We start from the raw sequence: 17,897 nt of genomic DNA, 5'->3' as shown, positions 1-17,897 counted from the left end.
ACTTTTGAGAAACTTGAGAGCGCGACACTTGAACTAGAACAAATTGCGAGAATAGAGCAGCTGTGCGAATATAAAGTACTCTATTGAAAATGTACAGAAATGTTTAGGATTTATATTTATATGATATTTATATAATATGTATTTATATATATTAAAATATTTATATACATGTTCTTACATATTTGAGATATGTTCTTGACATATCTAAGATAGTTTAACAATATATTTATATATATTTTATATATAAATTGCGTCAAGTTTAAATTGCCAAAAGGCTTTGTTTCTAAAATATTTTAATTCTTAAATATGCTTAAGAAAATACCACTCTTAAAAAGCTTCGATTTTTTTAGGGACAAAAGCCAATGACTTAAATGGGTTTAAATTTAAAATTTAAGCTAAATTATTATGCATCAAATTGAATCCTTAAAGCTGAAGGCCAAACGAATCAATCTCCATTTGAGTGAAAATATTTTTGCTTTAAAGCGACATCGTTTTGAGGTAGAAATAGTTAGACAATCAAAAATTGATTAAGGAACCTGCCTAGCCTTCAGCTACAATGGTAGCAAAAAGTATGTTGACAGAGCAAATTGATAAAATTGATAAATTGTTTTGTAGAAGAGAGAAAAGTTATGGAGCGAAAAACAGACTAAAATGTAGCAAAATAAAAGGAAAATTTATACTCTATAAAAATCTAGGTTAAATTTGATAAAAAGAAAACAATATGAAATTAAGATACAAAATTTGAATGCTATGGATACAAAACAAGCAATGAAAAATTCATAAAAAGTAGAAAATGAGCTAGAAATTCACCTATAGATATATAAAAATATATATATATATATAAATATAACACCTTGCTTTTTCCAATTTCTGCTTTTCATACTACAACTTTTCCTTTATTAGCACATTTGTTCTAGTAGAATGTTTTCCAAACTTTCGCTATAACTTTTTAATAACAGCTTGAGAATCTAGCTCCTATTAAACCCACTGTCATTTTGCCAAATGGACTTATTAATATATTTACTTAAGCAACTAAACTTTTTAAGCTTTATTTGATCAAAACTTAGTTTTCTCTTCGAGGCAAAAGTTTTTTTTTTTTCTTTTTTTGGGCAAGAGTTGCTCCACTACTTTTTGAATAGTTTCTAATGGAAAAATTAAAGACTTTGGCACTTGCTTAAGTCCGGTGTGCAACACTGGCTGCACCCAAGTGGCCCCTACTCGTTCACTTTAAGTGCGCTTAAAATGCAAATGCCCGATGTTAGGGTATGCAAAGTTGAAACGACAAACGACAAATGACAAAACGAGTAAAGAAAACAAAACAAAGAGCACAAAGAGAAGAAGAAGCAGAACGAGAAAGAATTAGCAATAAACGTGCGCGCACGCGAAGCCAGCCCCAAAGGTGGAGCAGTTGGCGACCCCGCCTCAGGGGTAAAAGCAAAACTCCCCCCTTCACTTCCTTCCCCTGCACAGCTGTTGGTCAGCGCCTCAATGCAGTGGCAGGGCTAAAAAGGGCTAAAATCAATAAAATGCTTGTTGCTTCTGAGCCAACAACAACAACAGTGACACCAACAACAACAACAACAACAACAACAGCCGCTCTGACGACAGCAAACGCCGATGGTTTCGCGAACTTCTTTCAATGTACACTGACCACGCCCCTTGCCCGTTTTCCAGCCACACTGCAACATAAATAGTTGCGTTTTTTTGCAGCCGCAGTTTGTTGTTGTTGTTGTTGTTGTACTTTATGTGGTGCTGAGCCAGCGAAAATGTTTGAAATTCCTTTGCTAAAGTTTAAGACGAACCCAACTCACACGCTCCCTCTCTCTCTCCCCCCTCTCTCTCTCTCTCACTCTCTGCGGTACTTCTAGTGTCCCTTTTTAGTGGCATAAATAGCTGAGAGAATGCCTGAGGCCGCATTCCATGTTGCGTGATCGAGATGCCAGCGAGCTATTATGACAAACTTTGTTAATTGGAAAATATGCGCAACCAAAATGTTTGTCTTTAATCGATTGGACAAGAGAGAGAGAGAGAGAGCGAGAGAGAGATAGAGAGGGAGACACATACACCCACACTCACTCTCTCTCTCTCTCTCTCTCTCTCTCTTTCTCTGTTTACTTATTTGTTGACAGCTGGTATTTAGGTTCTTCTTAATTCCAATCAAAAATTGACTGCAACGAATCAATCAATCAAATTGGCACAAATTACGTAGCGAACTTTGATTACACACTACTGCTGCTGCTGCTGCTACTCCCGCTCCTGCTGCTCCTGCTGTTGCTCCTGCTGTCGTTGCTGTTCATATTTCTTGCTCTCCTGCTTCTTCTCGTTCTTTTGTGCTCAGATATGACCTTATATTAGCCATAAAAGCGCCATAAATTGAGTCTTCTCTGTGTCACTGTATATGGGTGTTCGTGTATGTGTGTGTGTGCGTGTGTGTGTGTGTGTATCGCGTCTTTTCGCGTCTTTTCGCCACTGCAAAATGCTTTTGTGAAATGCAATTTCTGTTGCCTGTCATTGATCAGGGACAAGCTTCTCCTGCAACGTCTCGTTTCTCTCCCTCCCGCTCCTCTCCTGCTGCCCTCTGCCCTTTGCCCTTTGCCCTTTGCCTGCTTCCGCTTGACTTCGTCGAATGTGGCGCGCTCATCAATATGGCTGTGCGCCAGTGTGACCAAAGCCAATTGTGCAGCCAGCACAGCTGCTGACATGTCGCACAGCAGACGTTACGTTTCCACAAGCACTCAGCATACACACCCACACCCACCCACATACACCCCTTCCCCAACCACCCTTTCGGGCTGGTTCCCTGCACCACACGCCTCGTTAGTTGCCCGTCGCATTCATTTTCCATTTGCCAACAAAACACATGACGACATTTTGTTGTTTGCTCAGTGTTTAGTTGCCTTCTGTTTGTCTCTGTCCCTATCGCTGTCTCTATGTCTCTATGTCTCTGTTTGTGTGTGGGCGTGGCAGCTGCCCCCACCCCACGCCTGTTGTTTTTAATACCTAGGCGCTACGTTTTTAGTGGTTCGTCGTTTCTCGACTTGCCTATTTGACTTGCATTAACTATTGTTTGACCCACTCTTATTTAGCAAGTGCGAGTGATTATGCACACGCAACTGGGCCGTTAGCTTGGCTTGTAGCTGCTGCTGTTATAGGTATGCCCTACATATAGGGTTAAGTTAGCCAAGACTAATAAAGCAGGAAGTAAATGGAACTTTAATGCGGACTGAGAGAGAGAGAGAGAGAGAGAGAGAGCGGGAGGCAGTTGGGAATGGAATTAGATGTACTTTGCGTGCTTTTGTATAACTTTTGTTGTGATTTATATGTCTATTAATGGGTATCTCAGAGTCGTAGCAACTGTGTGCGAGAAAGGTCTTAAGATGTGAAAGAGAAGAGTCATTGGATGTGTCAGCAATAAGAGCTAGTATTAAGCCGCGAAGCTAATTTACAGTTTACAGGGTAACTGCTAGTCGTGCTGGCTGGAAGTTAATCAATTTCAATTATAGCAATTCAACTTGAATTTGATTGAAAAGTATCATAGAGCAAGATTAGAGCTTATTGAATAGCAAATGCCTTAACATATCCCTTTACAGGGTATCTAGTAGTCGAGCTGTTTGCTTGCTCTAATCAAACTCTATAAAATATAATCAAAGTAACTGCGCAAGTCGACTGCTCGACTTCTTTGGCGCAGTCTAGAGACCCTTCTATGCAATTTACAGGGTATCTATCAGTCGTGTCAGCCCCATGCTGGCAGAGTCTTTAATTGTTATGGCTGTCGTGCTGGGAGCCATTGAGCGCCTGTTGTTGTCACGGCTGTTGACGCTGCCCGTTGCCAATGACAACCAACACTCGCATGACAAACACTACACCCACTAACACACACACTCGCACACACACACACACACACACACTGTACTCACACACTTGCATACACTGCAGTACAAAGTATGCTTTCAATCAGGCGCTGAATTGAAAATCCATTAACGAGTACATAGTGCAGGCAGCTGGTCGCTCTGCGGGCGGGGACGGCCAAGTGCAGCCAGCGGGTGGTGCTATGTGCGGTGGGCGTGGCGCGGTGGGTGCTTGCAAGTCATGGCGACGTTCGTTATATTTTCTGCAACAATAAAAACAAATTTGCAACTGCAGCTGCTGAGCAGTTGAGCAGCGAAGCAGCAAAGTCACATGCAAAAAAAAAATGGAAGATAAAAGTGAAAAGGGGAATCGAAAGAGAAATAATAGTTGCAGGACGAAGGACACATAACCTGCATGCCACACCACACCACACACACACACACACACACACACACATACCACACACACATGCAAATATTACAACTGCGAGTGCATTTTGAAGTAATTCAAGAGGCAGCAATAAAAAGCACAAAGTGTAAAAAGAACAGGGAAAAGGTGTGACAACATTTCGAAGGCGAATTCGTAACGTTAACGTAATCAAAGTCAATAAAGTGAGAAAAAGAACGTGCAAAATATAAAAGCGAAATCCCCCGAAAGGAATCCGCAAACCAAACCAAACCAAAAAATCGAAAGAGTTGAGCCTTATTGACGATGCTAACCTGTGTGTGTCGGCCCGTGTCGGGCAATCTGCCCAAAATGCCGCCAGCCTCATTGATGCCCGCCTCGAGGGCCACCTCAGCGCTCAGCGCCAGCGCCAGCGCCAGCAGCAACAGCAGCAGCAAGAGCAGCGCCAGCGGCAGCAGCAACAGCTACGGCAGTGACAGTGGCTTGGGCATGGGCTTGAGCATGGGCATGGGCATGGCCGGCAGCAACATCAATGGTTCCCAGAGTCCCACGCGGGTGGTGACATCCGAGCCGAAGCTTAACGTAAGTAAACTGCAAACCATCAACTACACTGAGAGAAATCAAATGCAGTCGAAAGCTAATGTGCGCCTAATTTGATTATATTTATGTTCATGTATTATTTCTTATAGTAGGTGTATCAATATAATTTAATATTATTTTGTTCATTTATTTTTACTTTAAGAGAATGCAAAGAATTTATTGATTTAATAAAAAAAAGGTCTAGAAATAAATGAATTGATTAAATTGAAAATATACATAAATGAAATAAATATAAGATTAAGTTTGTCTTGATTATCTTAAATTTGGTGAGATTAGTGATAGTTTAAAATTCTTTAAAATTGAATTCAACATCTATTCTAGAAAGAAACTACAATAAATCAAAATCTAGACTTGAACTGCTAGTACGTACATCTTATCGCTCTAGTGCGGAACTAGTTCAAAAAGAATTTTAGCTCTAAGCTGGTAGAGAGCTGGTTTCAATCTACCCCAGTACGAAGCTAGGTTAGAATGGGTGTTATATCTGAGTCAGTTCATACTTAAGTTTCACTGTGAGCCAGTTCAAAATGTAATCTAGTATGTTACTAGCTCAAAATGTCTTGAAGTTCAAAAGCTTGGGTTATCTAGTACTAGATTTACGTCTGAGACAGTTTCTACTAATACAAATATAAAAGTATATTTAAAGTAGATTCTGTTTCAATTTCAATTTGGAACTAGTTCAAAAGTAGTTTCGACTTACACGAAAATATTTGCTGTAAGACATACACTGGGTATGTGACAAGCAGCAAACCTCTTAATAAATGACCCAAGTCCTAAAATAATTCAAATGAACTAAATCAAATTCACACGCTCAGCATCTAGTTTTATGTGCAGTGAGCGATTAGCTGCCAAATCTAACGAGGGATGGTTGGAGGTAGAGTCAAGGTGTGGGGTCAACTTTAATCTATTTATGCGAACGTCTCTTTTGTTATTCTCAAATTTTGTTACGTTTTCCTTTCCGTTTTTTTTTTCCGCTAGGCCCTAAATAAAAAGGTAGCAAATTAGCTTTCATTTTTCACACACATAAACATAACTTGATTTATGGTGGTATCAGACGGTGTGGGGGAAAGCCACCAGACCAAGACCGTGACCACGTCTCCCACTCTGACTGGGACTGAGGAGGCGACCAGGAGTGGATGTTGACAACTTGACTTGACTTGACACTCGACTCCGGGCACGAGTGGAGCTTGGAGCTCTGGCTCTGACTCTGACTCTGCCACTGGCTCTGGGTGAAGGCAACGATTGCAGATAACGTTTATAAATTGTGGAAATTTCATTTTCACTTTGACGCCATTGATGCGCCCACCCGCCCCTTTGTCGAAGGGTGGCGCCAATGACACCTTTTGAAGCAGCTTATCCGCAGCTGAATCTCTAACGATCTCTGCACACGGACAGAGAGTGGTTGGGTACGGGTGGTGCGACACCCACTTATGTGTATGACCACTATAATCCACTAATCCCGCCCACTTGTCTCATCTCTCTCTCTCTCTCCCTCTCTCTATTCCCGTTGCAGGTGCCCAGCAGGCTGACGTCAGCCGAGTTGAGGGCGATGGCATTGCGACAGCAGCAGCAAATCGACAGCCAGCACCAGCTGCTGGCCACAAAGGAGCAACGGTTGCGCTTCCTCAAATCGCAGGAGGTGCGCAGCGCGGTGGCCAGCGCCGAGGGGGAGCGACTGCGTCGGCTGCGAGAGCGTGTCGAGGCGCAGGAGTCCAAGCTGCGACGCTTACGCGCGCTGCGGGGTCAAGTGGATCTACAGAAGACCTACAATGTAACACTGAGTGAGTATATGAGCTGAACGTGGTGAGGGGTGAGGGGTGAGGGGAGGGGAGGGAAAGTGGAAGGGCAACTACAAAGTGAAGATGGGTCCAATTGAGTTAAGCACCGCATGCACGACAAGCACGCTTAGTGGGCGTGGAAGTGGGCGCGAGCGTGGGCAGCCGAGCTGGGGCGACTGCGGGATTAACATGTGTTAAAATCGTGTTGAGTGGCGCTACCTCAGCATGCGTGTAACTGTATATGAGTGTGAGCGGCTGTGTGTGTGTGTGTGTGTGCAACTTTAATTTATGTATGTGTGGCACTTTGTTGTCCTTTATGATTGCCTGTGGGTGGCTCTTGAGCTGCCCTGCCAAAGATGTTATCCTTGCTGATGGCCTTGTTATAACCTATACCCATTAGAGGTGCATATTATATGGGGTGTTTAGGGATGAAAACATATAGCAATCAAAAGACACTAAACAAGGCAATAACTTATTTGTGCAGCTGAGTAAAGCGATAATTGATAAATAACGTTTATCTAATTGATTAAGCTTAGGTCTATTTGGTGCAGAAACTTCTGGTTCAGAGAAAGGCTTACTTATCAACTCTTCAAAATATGCTTAAATACAAGAGAATATTATAAATTATGAAATCGATAAATATCGATAACATTGGAGTGTTTTTGTAGACTTGGCTTTAATTTGCTTTTTTAAGTTTATCTTAAATTTTTTCCTATAGTTTTTTCATAATCTACAATAACTGTTTAAGTTGATTTACCTAAATAACTGTAATTAGGGCTTATCGAGACTAAATCCAATAAATATTTCAATTGATAACTTGAATATATCCAGGTCTGCTTTGCTGAGTATTTTCCAGTCGCGCACTGCAGCTTCTCCAATGTTTGTTGGCATTGACTGTGCTGGCATTGGCGATTTAGCCACGAAACACAGACACGCCCACCCACACCGACACCCAACACCCAACACCCAAAACCCACACAGACACCCGCTGACTAGGATGTTATGTTAATGAGGTTTCAGTTGCGCCTTGTTGGGCGATAATTAGTTCAGACAGCATCCGACGGATGCGCAGGACCCTACTCAGCGGCATGTGTGACCAGACGTTGCGAATGTTTCAAGGTGTGAATTTCGCAGAAATATGCCGACGATTAAAAGATATTTGTATATGTATGTATGGGTATGAAAGGTTAGCGACTTGAATGCAGGCAGAAGGGTAGAAGATGGCAAGAAGAAGTTAAGCTAAGCGGCTTTCTGTAGAGCATATTTAAGCGGCGACCCGGTGCTGCGGACCCGCCTTCAATTAGCCGCGTAAGTGCGCCAGCTTCATTAGGAAATAGGCGACTTCGTGGGGCTTTGAGGCTGCTGCGTGGATGGCCCAACTAATCCGTTTAACTTTTGTGCTTAGGCAATGACTTGGACTCGATCCGGGCGCTCTTCAGCGAGAAGGAGAAGGAGCTCAGCCTGGCGGTGGCCAAGGTGGAGGCGCTCACACGCCAGCTGGAGGAGCTGCGGCGCGACCGACGATGTCCTGTCAATTTGCTGGCCGCAACCGGACAGACGGCGGCGCAGGCTTTGCCGCCGCAGGCCTCGCGGGAGCTCGAGAAGCTGCGACGCGAGCTGATGGTGAGTGTAGAATGGAGACTGTGGAGTGGGAGGTGGAGTGGCCAATGAGCTAACGGCTAATGCTAATTAAAACTCATTGTTCTCTTTGTTCTTTGGCGCAATCCAGTATCGCAATCAGTTGTCCTTGCAGCAGGATGCGCGCTTGCACATGCAACGCGAGGCCCTGCAGCAGCGGCAGGCGGAGCTGCGCTCGGTGGATCAACGCATTTACGAGCTGCAAACGCGCCTGCAGCGCAAAAAGCAGGCGAACACGCATCACCAGCAGCAACAGCAACAGCAGCAGCAGCAGCAACAACAACAGCAGCAGCAACAACAGCAACAGCAGCAGCAACAACAGCAGCAGCAGCAACAAGCAGCTGCACAGCAACAACAATTGCAGCTACTGGCAGCAACAGCTGCAGCAGCAGCACAACAGCAACAACAACAGCAGCAGCAGCAGCAGCAACAGCGTCAGCCTGCCTCCAAGCATGGGGGCGTGGCTGCCTTGAAGCAACAACTGCTGCAGAAGCAGGTCAATCAGCTGGCAGCAGCAGCCGCTGCCGCAGCCGCCGGCCGAGCAGCCGAGCGTGCCATGGCACGGGGCAGCGTCAACGTGGCCGCCGTCGAGCCCTTCATACACACGCCCCAGAAGTCAACGATAACAACGACGGCCAGCTATCTGAGCGCGGGCAACATGCTGAAACATGCGGCAGCCACGGCCAACACCAATCAGCAGAATCAGCTCATCCAGGATCTGAGTCACAGCCACGTGAAGCTGACCCCGGGCCAGAGTTTCTATCCCAGCAGTGTTGCAGCCTCGGCTGCAACGGCAACAGCGGCAGCAGCAGCAGCAGCAACGGCAGCGAGCAACAGCAGCGAAAGCGACGAATCGAAGCTGGCCAAGAAGCTCAAGTCGGAGGCGGAGCTGCGCAAGCAGGCGCAAACGGAGGCAATGGATAGCACGACGCACATTTATGCCGAGGTGGGACCCAAGAAGCGGGATAGAGAGGCGGCAGCAGCAGCAGCAGCAGCGGCGGCGGCAGCAGAGGCAACAGCAGCAACCACAGCAACTGCAGCAACATCCACAACAACAGCAACAACTTCTCCAGCTGCTGCAACAAATGCCAGCAAAATACCGAAGAGCATCTCGAGCAGCAGCTCCGCCTCGGCGCTGATCAACAAATTGAATCAGCAGGCAAAGGAGTCGCAGGAGCCAACAGCCGTCAAGAAGAACGAGATTGCGGTGACCAGCGAGACGTTGTCCGAGCGCAACACGCAGCAGCAGCTAACGGTGCACAGCATGCCGCTGGGCGCAGTCAGTAAATCCGTGGCCATGGCTGTATCCAATGCAGGAGCCCCCAGCAGCAGCAGCAGCAGCAGCATCAGCAGCAGCGGAACGAAGCCTCTGCAGGTGCAGGTGGCTGTGCCACCGCGCAAACCCATCAGCAGCGTGGCGCCCACCTCGATGAGCAGCAGCAGCAGCAGCAGCGGAGGCAGCGGCAGCAGCTCCATACCCAAAATGATCAACTACAGCCCCAAGGTGAATCGCGTGGCGCCCAATGTGGTGTCCAGCTCGGCGGCTGAGCTGCGACCCGCGTTGCCGCCCAAGCCCAGCAAAATGTCGCCCACTGAGCAGCCCAGCGAGTCGAGTGGAGCAACAGCAGCAGCAGCAGCAGCCACCACATCCGGCAAGGCTCAGGCACAAACAGCAGCGCCGGCCACGCCCAGCTTCGGGCTGCAGTCCCTCAACATCAATGACAATTTGCCCATAAAAGCCAAGCCGCTTACCATACGCAAGCAGCCCATATTCGAGCAGCCACCGCGGCTCAAGGCGCTGCCTGTGGGCGGCGGCCTGGCCAAGGCCGGGGCGCAACAGCTGCCGCGTAAGGCAGAGGCCGGGCAGCAGCAGCAGTTGCTGCTGCAGCAGCAGCAGCCGAAGCAGCAGGAGCCTAGCCGCAGCACACTCGACTCGCCGCAGCACTCGCCCAACAGCAACTCGCAGAGCAGCTCGAGCGTGGATGAGCCCGATCGCCTGGAGCGCACCCAGGCGGAGCTGAGCAACAGCGGGGGCAGCAGCAGCCTCAAGGAGCGCACCAGCAGCAAACCGAAGCTGGGGCGACGCGTAAGCTTTGATCCGCTGGCGCTGCTGCTCGATGCCAGCCTGGAGGGCGAACTGGAGCTGGTCAAGAAGACGGCCATGCAGGTGGCCAATCCCAGCGCGGCCAACGACGAGGGCATCACAGCGCTGCACAATGCCATCTGTGCGGGCCACCTGGACATAGTCAAGTGAGTGGAATTTTGCCATTCTTTATCTATATATATGTATATATTTATATGTCCACCTTATCCACCTCATCTCTCGTTCAGATTCCTTGTGCAATTTGGCTGTGATGTGAATGCGCAGGATTCGGATGGCTGGACGCCGCTGCACTGCGCCGCCAGCTGCAACAATCTGAACATGGTCAAGTTCTTGGTGGAGAGCGGCGCCTGTCTGTTTGCCTCGACGCTGTCCGATCATGAGACGCCGGCGGAGAAGTGCGAGGAGGATGAGGAGGGCTTTGATGGCTGCTCCGAGTATTTGTACAGTAAGTTTGTATGCCCTGTGGAAATAGCTGACTCTAAGCTGACTCTCCCTCTCTCTCTCTCTCTCTCTCTCTCTCTCTCTCTCTCTCTCTCTTTAGGCATTCAAGAGAAGTTGGGCATCTTGCACAATGGCGAAGTCTATGCGGTCTTCTCGTACGAGGCGCAGAACAGCGACGAGCTGAGCTTCCACGTGAACGAGCCGCTGATCGTGCTGCGCAAGGGCGACGATGCCGAGAACGAATGGTGGTGGGCGCGCAATGCAGCGGGCGAGGAGGGCTACGTGCCACGCAACCTGCTCGGGGTAAGTTATATGACATATATATGGCGCTATGCTTGGCCAGCGGCTAATCAGCTACGTCTCTCTCTGTCTCTGTCTCTGTCTCTGTCTCTCCTGCAGCTATATCCACGTGTGCCGCCGCAGTCGCCGCATTTCAGCGATTAGCAGTTAATACGCTACACCATACTCAAGCGCAAGGCTGGCCGACTTGTGCAGAAGCGCTATATATCCAAGTATATATAGTGAGCTAAGCAGCAGCAGCCGCAGGAGCAGCAGCAGCAGCAGCAGCAGCAGAAGCAGCAGCAGAAGCAGGAGCAGCAGCAGCAGCAGCAGCAGAAGCAAGAGCAGCAGCAGCAGCAGCAGCAGCAGCAGCAGCAGCAGCAGCAGCAGCAGCAGCAGCAGCAGCAGCAGCAGCAGCAGGAGTAGCAGCACATTCCGGGCACGTGCCAACAGCTTCATCTCGCAGGACCAAATCTTAGTTACGAGCCGAGCATTATTTATGACAGCCTCAACAATAATTCTTTCCGGTTTACTTTTTCGTTATTTTGTTGTTTTGAGAAAAAGCCACAAGAAGGAAACCAGACGCAGTCACATACGCCCGCCCACCCATTCACTCACGCACACACACCCACACACACGCCCACATATGGCTACACATATGGCAGACGTCGTGTGTGTGTGTGTGTCTGTGTATGTGTGTGAGTGTGAGTGCTGCAAGTGCGCAAATGTGCGCCCATCAACAGAATGTGCAGCGCCTGAGGCAGCAGCTATTTATTATAAAAGAAGAGCAGCTACAATTAGGCAGCAGCCTGACTGCCTGCCAGCCTGCCAGCCTGTCTGCCATATCCTGCTGCCTCGTCCTGCTGCCTGTTCGTTCTGCTCGTTCGCTCGTCTTCTGCTTGCCTCCTGCACACACGTACAATAAATTGAATTTCGCTTAAGCCCCCCTGCTTAGATTAAGGCCTAGACTAATAACATAAGCAATACACACCCAAGCCTTGTCCCTTCCATCCCCTCCAAGCCGACCAAACGAACAACTCGGCCACAAATTGCTTTTATGCATTAAATGAAAATTTGCAAAATTTCAAACTTCAAATTGAAAATAAACTTATGCACTTTGTGGCGTGCAGCAGACGAGTTTGTTAATTGCCAGCAAATGAGTTTTACTATAAGCTGTTAGTATTCGAAATCGATATAAAACTTTGCATTCATTTTTAAACATTTAGAAACAACAAGAAGAAATCGAATGTGATTTTTGTATTGTAAAAAGCGAAAAGAATATTACTTAAAATGTCGTTAATATTGCCTAATAATGTACAGTACTTACTACCTATGACTAAACAAGCCGCTTCGTTATCAATTTACGATTCCTAATAATACATATTAAAATTTAGCTTATATATATTCGAATATAAATTAATATACATATTTATATGTACGTAATTGCCTAATGCCTACCACCTACTCCTAGCATTAACTAAAATACAAAAAAATACAAATCAAACACACAATAAATTCTAATTGGAAATTGCAAATAGTTTTATTAAAAGGGACACGAATATCCGGTAAAACATGGATATGGCCGAGAAACAGAATCACTAAGGATCTCCAAGGATCATTTTACATACCATTTTGCACTCGTGGGAAACAATAGTATTGATTGCCATTCAAGGATTTCAAGAAAAACTGTCAAAAACCCAAGAATTCTTTTTTTTTCTAATTTCTTCAAAATTATAGTGTTGCCCTCTAGAGTATGCAATGGAAATGCACTTTTCGACATCGCATCACAAAAGTATGCAACAGTTTTATATCGGTTTCTTGTGGCGACACGTGCTGCCCTTGAGAGTATGCAATAAAAACGCGTTTTCGACGTTACAGCACAAAAGTATGCAACACTTTATATAGTTGGTTGTGAACTTTGCTAAAATTTCTCCCAATTATTAGCCAGATCTTATACCATTCAATTTCTGCCCTTTTATAAGTAAAAAGTCGGTTTAAATGTATTTCTGTAATTTTATTTCAATTAATTTAATTACAATGGATAATTTAATTAGTATATTTTTGAAGTGAGCCCAACTGTATCTGACTTATGCACTCGAGTGTAACGCAAGATAAAGTATTAAAATAGGTTTGATGGAAACACAAATTACACACATGCATCTCATATAATTATTAAGATTAAACAATTCGCTTTCAGTCGAGTCATTGCAACTAGTTGCAAGTGAGAATTCGAGAGGTGCTGAATTCACACACTCTGTACATCTTTTGGATTGCATTGGTATGTGTGAATAAAATAATTAATATTCAACTGGAATACGTCAATTACTAATAGGCTGATTTATAAAAACATCTTAAGTAACTCTTATCAAGCTGCTAATTGAGACTTGGGAAAAATTATAATTAGTACTAATAGACCCATAGCCTTACAGGGTATAGAGACGGTGTAACAGGCAGCATTAGAGAACTGCGCACTAACTGAACTGCAATCGGAAAATGGCTCTAATTAATTTGAATTGAATGTTTAATTGGTAACAAAAGATAGTGAGAAACGTAGAGCAAACAGATGGGGTATATAAATACAATATTAGTTGAGTATAAATAAATATTCTACTTCTGAGCCCCTGAGTGGTCGACTCAGTCTTTCGTCCACTGCGTCTCCAAAGAGTCTTTCGGATTGGCTGGTCATCTGTTTCTACCTCGGCGAAGATCAAAATCCATTAAATTGATTCGCAGCTGTTGACAACGTTTGTTGGCCTTCATAAAGATTCATAAACAAAAATTGTTCTTCTCTAGCTGATAACACGCATGTTCAATAGTTTCAATATGCGTTGAGCTCATCTCGCTTGATAACACGTATTTGTGATACAGCCGAATCATGGGGCATTTTGAAGGACTGCGCCACATGAACATACCCTGTGAAATAATATAACGAAAATACTCTGTAATTGTTCATATATGTCATAGCTGTCAAGATTTGATTGTTTAATTAAGTTGCAATAGTTGAGTATTAAATAATTTACTAAGAGCATACTTACTGTTAAATACCCCGGTAAATACTTACCTTAAATACTCTTTTGCCCATAGCATAGTCAAACAATCTTATCGATGTCTTACAGGGTATTCGAATTGAGTGACAAATATACCTACCGCATTTCATAGCCCCACACATATTAAATGTGAGACCCATTGCCTGCAGCATCTCAGTCGTTTGTGAATCGCGACGTGAATCGGTCGAGCGAAATTTGTAAAATTGAATACAAATTAAACATTGAGTTGCATAAATATACAAAAGTGAATATTAAAAGGCGAACTGTGAACTGTGCTCAAAAGTAAACTTGAATATCGATAGTCGATTTAACAAATAAACTTCAAACTGGATTTTGGATAAAGCATAAATCGGAATAAATACAAGTCATTCTTGGAAGACCAAGATAGAAATATTTACCGGTAGCTCCTAAATCATAATGACATACAGAGAAATAGTAAATGAATAAATAGTAAATATTCAAAGTAAACAATGAACAAGCAACTTTAATACAAATATTAAAACTACCTCAGGTTTACATGGCAATTGAAGCAATGCAAACATTAGCTAATTATTACTAATATATAAAGCTAATAGTGAAGCGACTTTACAGGGAATACGGAATGCACTTGCATTTGCAAACTGCGCACTTACTGAGCTGCAAATGCAGTCGAGTCGAAATCCATTTGCTGTTTTTGCTGCAATGAATTTGAATTGCAATGAATGTTTAATTGATGTGAAGAGACAGTGATAAATGTGAAATCAACTGATGAGCTTAACATATATTAGCTGAGCTGAGTTTGTTCGACTGTTAAGCTTAGATAGCTTGAGAGATAGAAAGAGAGAGTAAGACAGAGAGAGAGAGAGAGAGAGAGATGTTGGTGAAGTCGTTTAAACAGGCTTGCTATAAGTCTCTAAATTAAAGTAAATGACAAATATAGCTGTAAATGTTCCTTGCCCAGTTTAATGCCTATTGGGTGTCTATATAATAAACAACAAAAGATAAGGCGCTAAACTGACTTTTCTTTTCGTTGTCGTCATTCGGAAAGCAAACCGACTGTAAATATATGTGAAAATCAATATGTTATAAAATAAAATAAAAAGTGAGTGCATCAGGTGAAGAAAAGAATCCTATATAAATTGTATAAACTCACATTGAGTGCAACAAAATGAAGCTGCAGTCGTTGAGTCTTGTTTTACTGTGCTGCGCGCTGGCTGCACTGCCACAGGCGAGGCCAGCGAACATTCTGGCTGTGTATGCCTTCCCAGGTAAGCTTCACTGTACTGCAACTGCAGCTGAGAGTCTACTAACTGTTCGCTTGTGACTCAGGCAAAAGCCACTTCATGATGCACACGGCGCTGATAAAGGAGCTCGTGGAGAGCGGACATAATGTGACGATGATCACGGCCTTTTCGCTGTCCGCTCAGCAGCTCGGCGGCAACTACACGGAGCTGCTCATCGAACCAGTCTACGACTTTTGGCATGATGGTGAGAGAGAGAGAGAAAGAGGGAGAGAAAGAGAGAGATAATAATTAAACATTGCAAGACTTACGAAACCTTCTCGATTTGCCACAGTGAAGCTTAGCTTTGGCGTGCAGCATCTGTTCGACCTGACGCAGATGAAGAACTATGATTTCCTCAAGATGTTGGAGATTATTGGACTGAAGACCACGGAGCATGCGCTACGTCAGCCCAAGGTGCAGGCCTTGATCAATGCCCGGCAAACGGAGGGCGTGTTCGATCTGCTGCTCGCCGAGCAGTTCTACCAGGAGGCCTTCCTGGCGCTGGCCTACAAGTACAACATACCCATTGTCACCACCAGCACGCTAGGGTATGAGAACCATATGAGCCAAATGATGGGTCTGATTACGCCGTGGTCCTTTGTGCCGCACGGCTTCATGCCCTTCACCGACCGCATGTCCTTCATGGAGCGAGTGCACAATACGTACGTCTCGCTCTACGAGGACTTTGATCGCCTGCTGAGCTACTTTCCCAAAATGGACGCCATCACTGAGCGGTACTTTGGTCAAGTTTTGGGTGAGTGCCAACCCATTGCAGTAGACTTAACTCTCTGATTCCACTGCCCGTTTGGCCCGCAGCTGAAGTGCCCAAGGTCAGGCACATGGAGACGCAAATCTCGGTCATGCTGCTCAACAGTCACGCGCCGCTGACGACGGCACGTCCCACTGTAGACGCCATGGTGCCAGTGGGCGGCATGCACATCTATCCGCCCAAGCCGCTGCCCGCAGACATGCAAAGTTTCCTCGATGCGGCAACAGATGGCGCCATCTTCTTTAGCCTGGGTAAGGATTAAGCCAAAACTCCCCTGACTTACTCCGAAATAACCATCCTTTCTGCTTCCAGGCAGCAATGTGCAGAGCAAAGAGATGCCCAGAGACATGCTGCAGCTGTTCCTCAGGGTCTTTGGCTCCATGAAGCAGCGCATCCTGTGGAAATTCGAGGATGAGTCCATTGACCAGCTGCCGCCCAACGTCATGATACGCAAATGGCTGCCCCAGGCGGACATCTTGGCTCACCCCAACGTGAAGGTCTTCATCACTCACGGCGGCCTCTTTGGCACCCAGGAGGGCGTGCACTACGCCGTGCCCATGCTGGGCATGCCCTTCTACTGCGACCAGGTGAGCGACTTAGTAGTCAAGTAGAAGATTTGTTTGCCTAAAGCTCCAGTCATTCGCAGCATCTCAACATGAACAAGGCTGTGCTGGGTGGCTACGGCATTAGCCTGCACTTCCAGTCCATCACGGAAGATCTGCTCCGCGACTCGCTGCTGCAGCTCATCCACAATGCCAGCTACGCGGAGAACGTGCAGCGCGTCTCTCGCATCTTCAGGGATCGCCCGATGTCGCCTCGCCGCAGCGCCGTCTACTGGATCGAGTACGTGATTCGCCACAAGGGCGCACTTCACATGCGATCCGCTGGGCTCGACCTGCGCTGGTATCAGTTCTATTTGCTGGATGTGATTGCATTCCTGGGAGTCCTCGCACTGGCCGCCCTCTTCCTGCTCCTGCTGGCCATACGCCTGCTCCAGGGCAGCGGCAGGAAGCAGAGGAAAGCGAAAACCAATTAAGTCAATGATCCATTATAATTTCTAGCTTTAATTACTGCTTGGACAGCAGATTAGTTTTAATATAGCTGCATATATATATTATAGTATAAACTTATGTAGACACGCTGATAAGACGAGCGCGTCAGTCAGTCGATCATAAATCACATCCCTCCCATTTTCCATTTGCCATAAACATTTTCAATACCAACATGAAAATACCCTGTAAAAAAAATCTGCACTACTTCTCTTAATACTTTTATAAATTATCTCTTAATTCTTTTATATTTAATTCTCTTGAATTGATTACATATACTATCGCAAACTAAGTGAGCAGAGTGTGAAAGTACCCTGTAATCTATATTGTTATAGAATCTTGTTATTTTATGAAACACGAATTAACCTGTCTAAACAATTCCTATTTGATAATATAATAAGCACTCAACCTGACTTATAAATGCCCCGTAATTGCTTTATAATAAAATTAAATAAATAAGTATATCATATTTGTATATCACACAAATATTTCAACAAATATTTGCTTAAAATTTTAACCACATTTAATTGTTTTATTTTTGGCAACAATATAAATCACATTCAACTTTCTAGGGGATTAGCAGACGAGTAAACAAAAAATGTTTCTTCATTCCATGCTGCGATCTTTCTGGAACATTATCTCTATAACTATTTTCTTATTAATCAAAACCCATAGATGT

The 17,897-nt window shown here is 45.1% G+C and overlaps 2 protein-coding genes across 5 annotated transcripts in view; both read left to right on the top strand.

The window, feature by feature from the left end:
• The window catches only part of LOC6579309 (apoptosis-stimulating of p53 protein 2), a 43,904-nt gene extending 32,493 nt beyond the window's left edge, over positions 1-11,411 (top strand). The window contains exons 2-8 of one of the 4 annotated variants that reach the window (XM_044010491.1): positions 4,393-4,836; positions 6,365-6,632; positions 8,035-8,252; positions 8,359-10,517; positions 10,599-10,816; positions 10,913-11,115; positions 11,212-11,411. In XM_044010491.1, the coding sequence (XP_043866426.1) occupies positions 4,561-4,836; positions 6,365-6,632; positions 8,035-8,252; positions 8,359-10,517; positions 10,599-10,816; positions 10,913-11,115; positions 11,212-11,256 (3,387 nt within the window). In that variant the 5' untranslated portion in view covers positions 4,393-4,560 and the 3' untranslated portion in view covers positions 11,257-11,411. Of the gene's footprint in view, positions 1-3,748; positions 4,837-6,364; positions 6,633-8,034; positions 8,253-8,358; positions 10,518-10,598; positions 10,817-10,912; positions 11,116-11,211 lie in introns of those variants that run through there. The other 3 variants (XM_002005169.4, XM_044010490.1, XM_032729608.2) reach the window with 3 other exon arrangements.
• A 2,881-nt stretch (positions 11,412-14,292) lies between these two features.
• Positions 14,293-17,680, top strand: LOC6579308 (UDP-glycosyltransferase UGT5). Its single transcript, XM_002005168.4, has 6 exons — positions 14,293-15,385; positions 15,447-15,605; positions 15,693-16,154; positions 16,217-16,420; positions 16,482-16,756; positions 16,816-17,680. Exons 1-6 carry the CDS (start codon positions 15,286-15,288, stop codon positions 17,203-17,205), a joined length of 1,590 nt encoding a protein of 529 aa, XP_002005204.1. The 5' UTR covers positions 14,293-15,285; the 3' UTR covers positions 17,206-17,680.
• The last annotated feature ends 217 nt before the right edge of the window (positions 17,681-17,897 follow it).

This window comes from Drosophila mojavensis, unplaced genomic scaffold (genome assembly GCF_018153725.1).
Source record: "Drosophila mojavensis isolate 15081-1352.22 unplaced genomic scaffold, ASM1815372v1 contig_80, whole genome shotgun sequence".
NCBI classification, from domain to species: Eukaryota; Metazoa; Arthropoda; class Insecta; order Diptera; family Drosophilidae; genus Drosophila; species Drosophila mojavensis.
The sequence above is the reverse complement of the archived record's forward strand: the minus strand, read 5'-3'. Positions and strand labels throughout refer to the sequence as shown.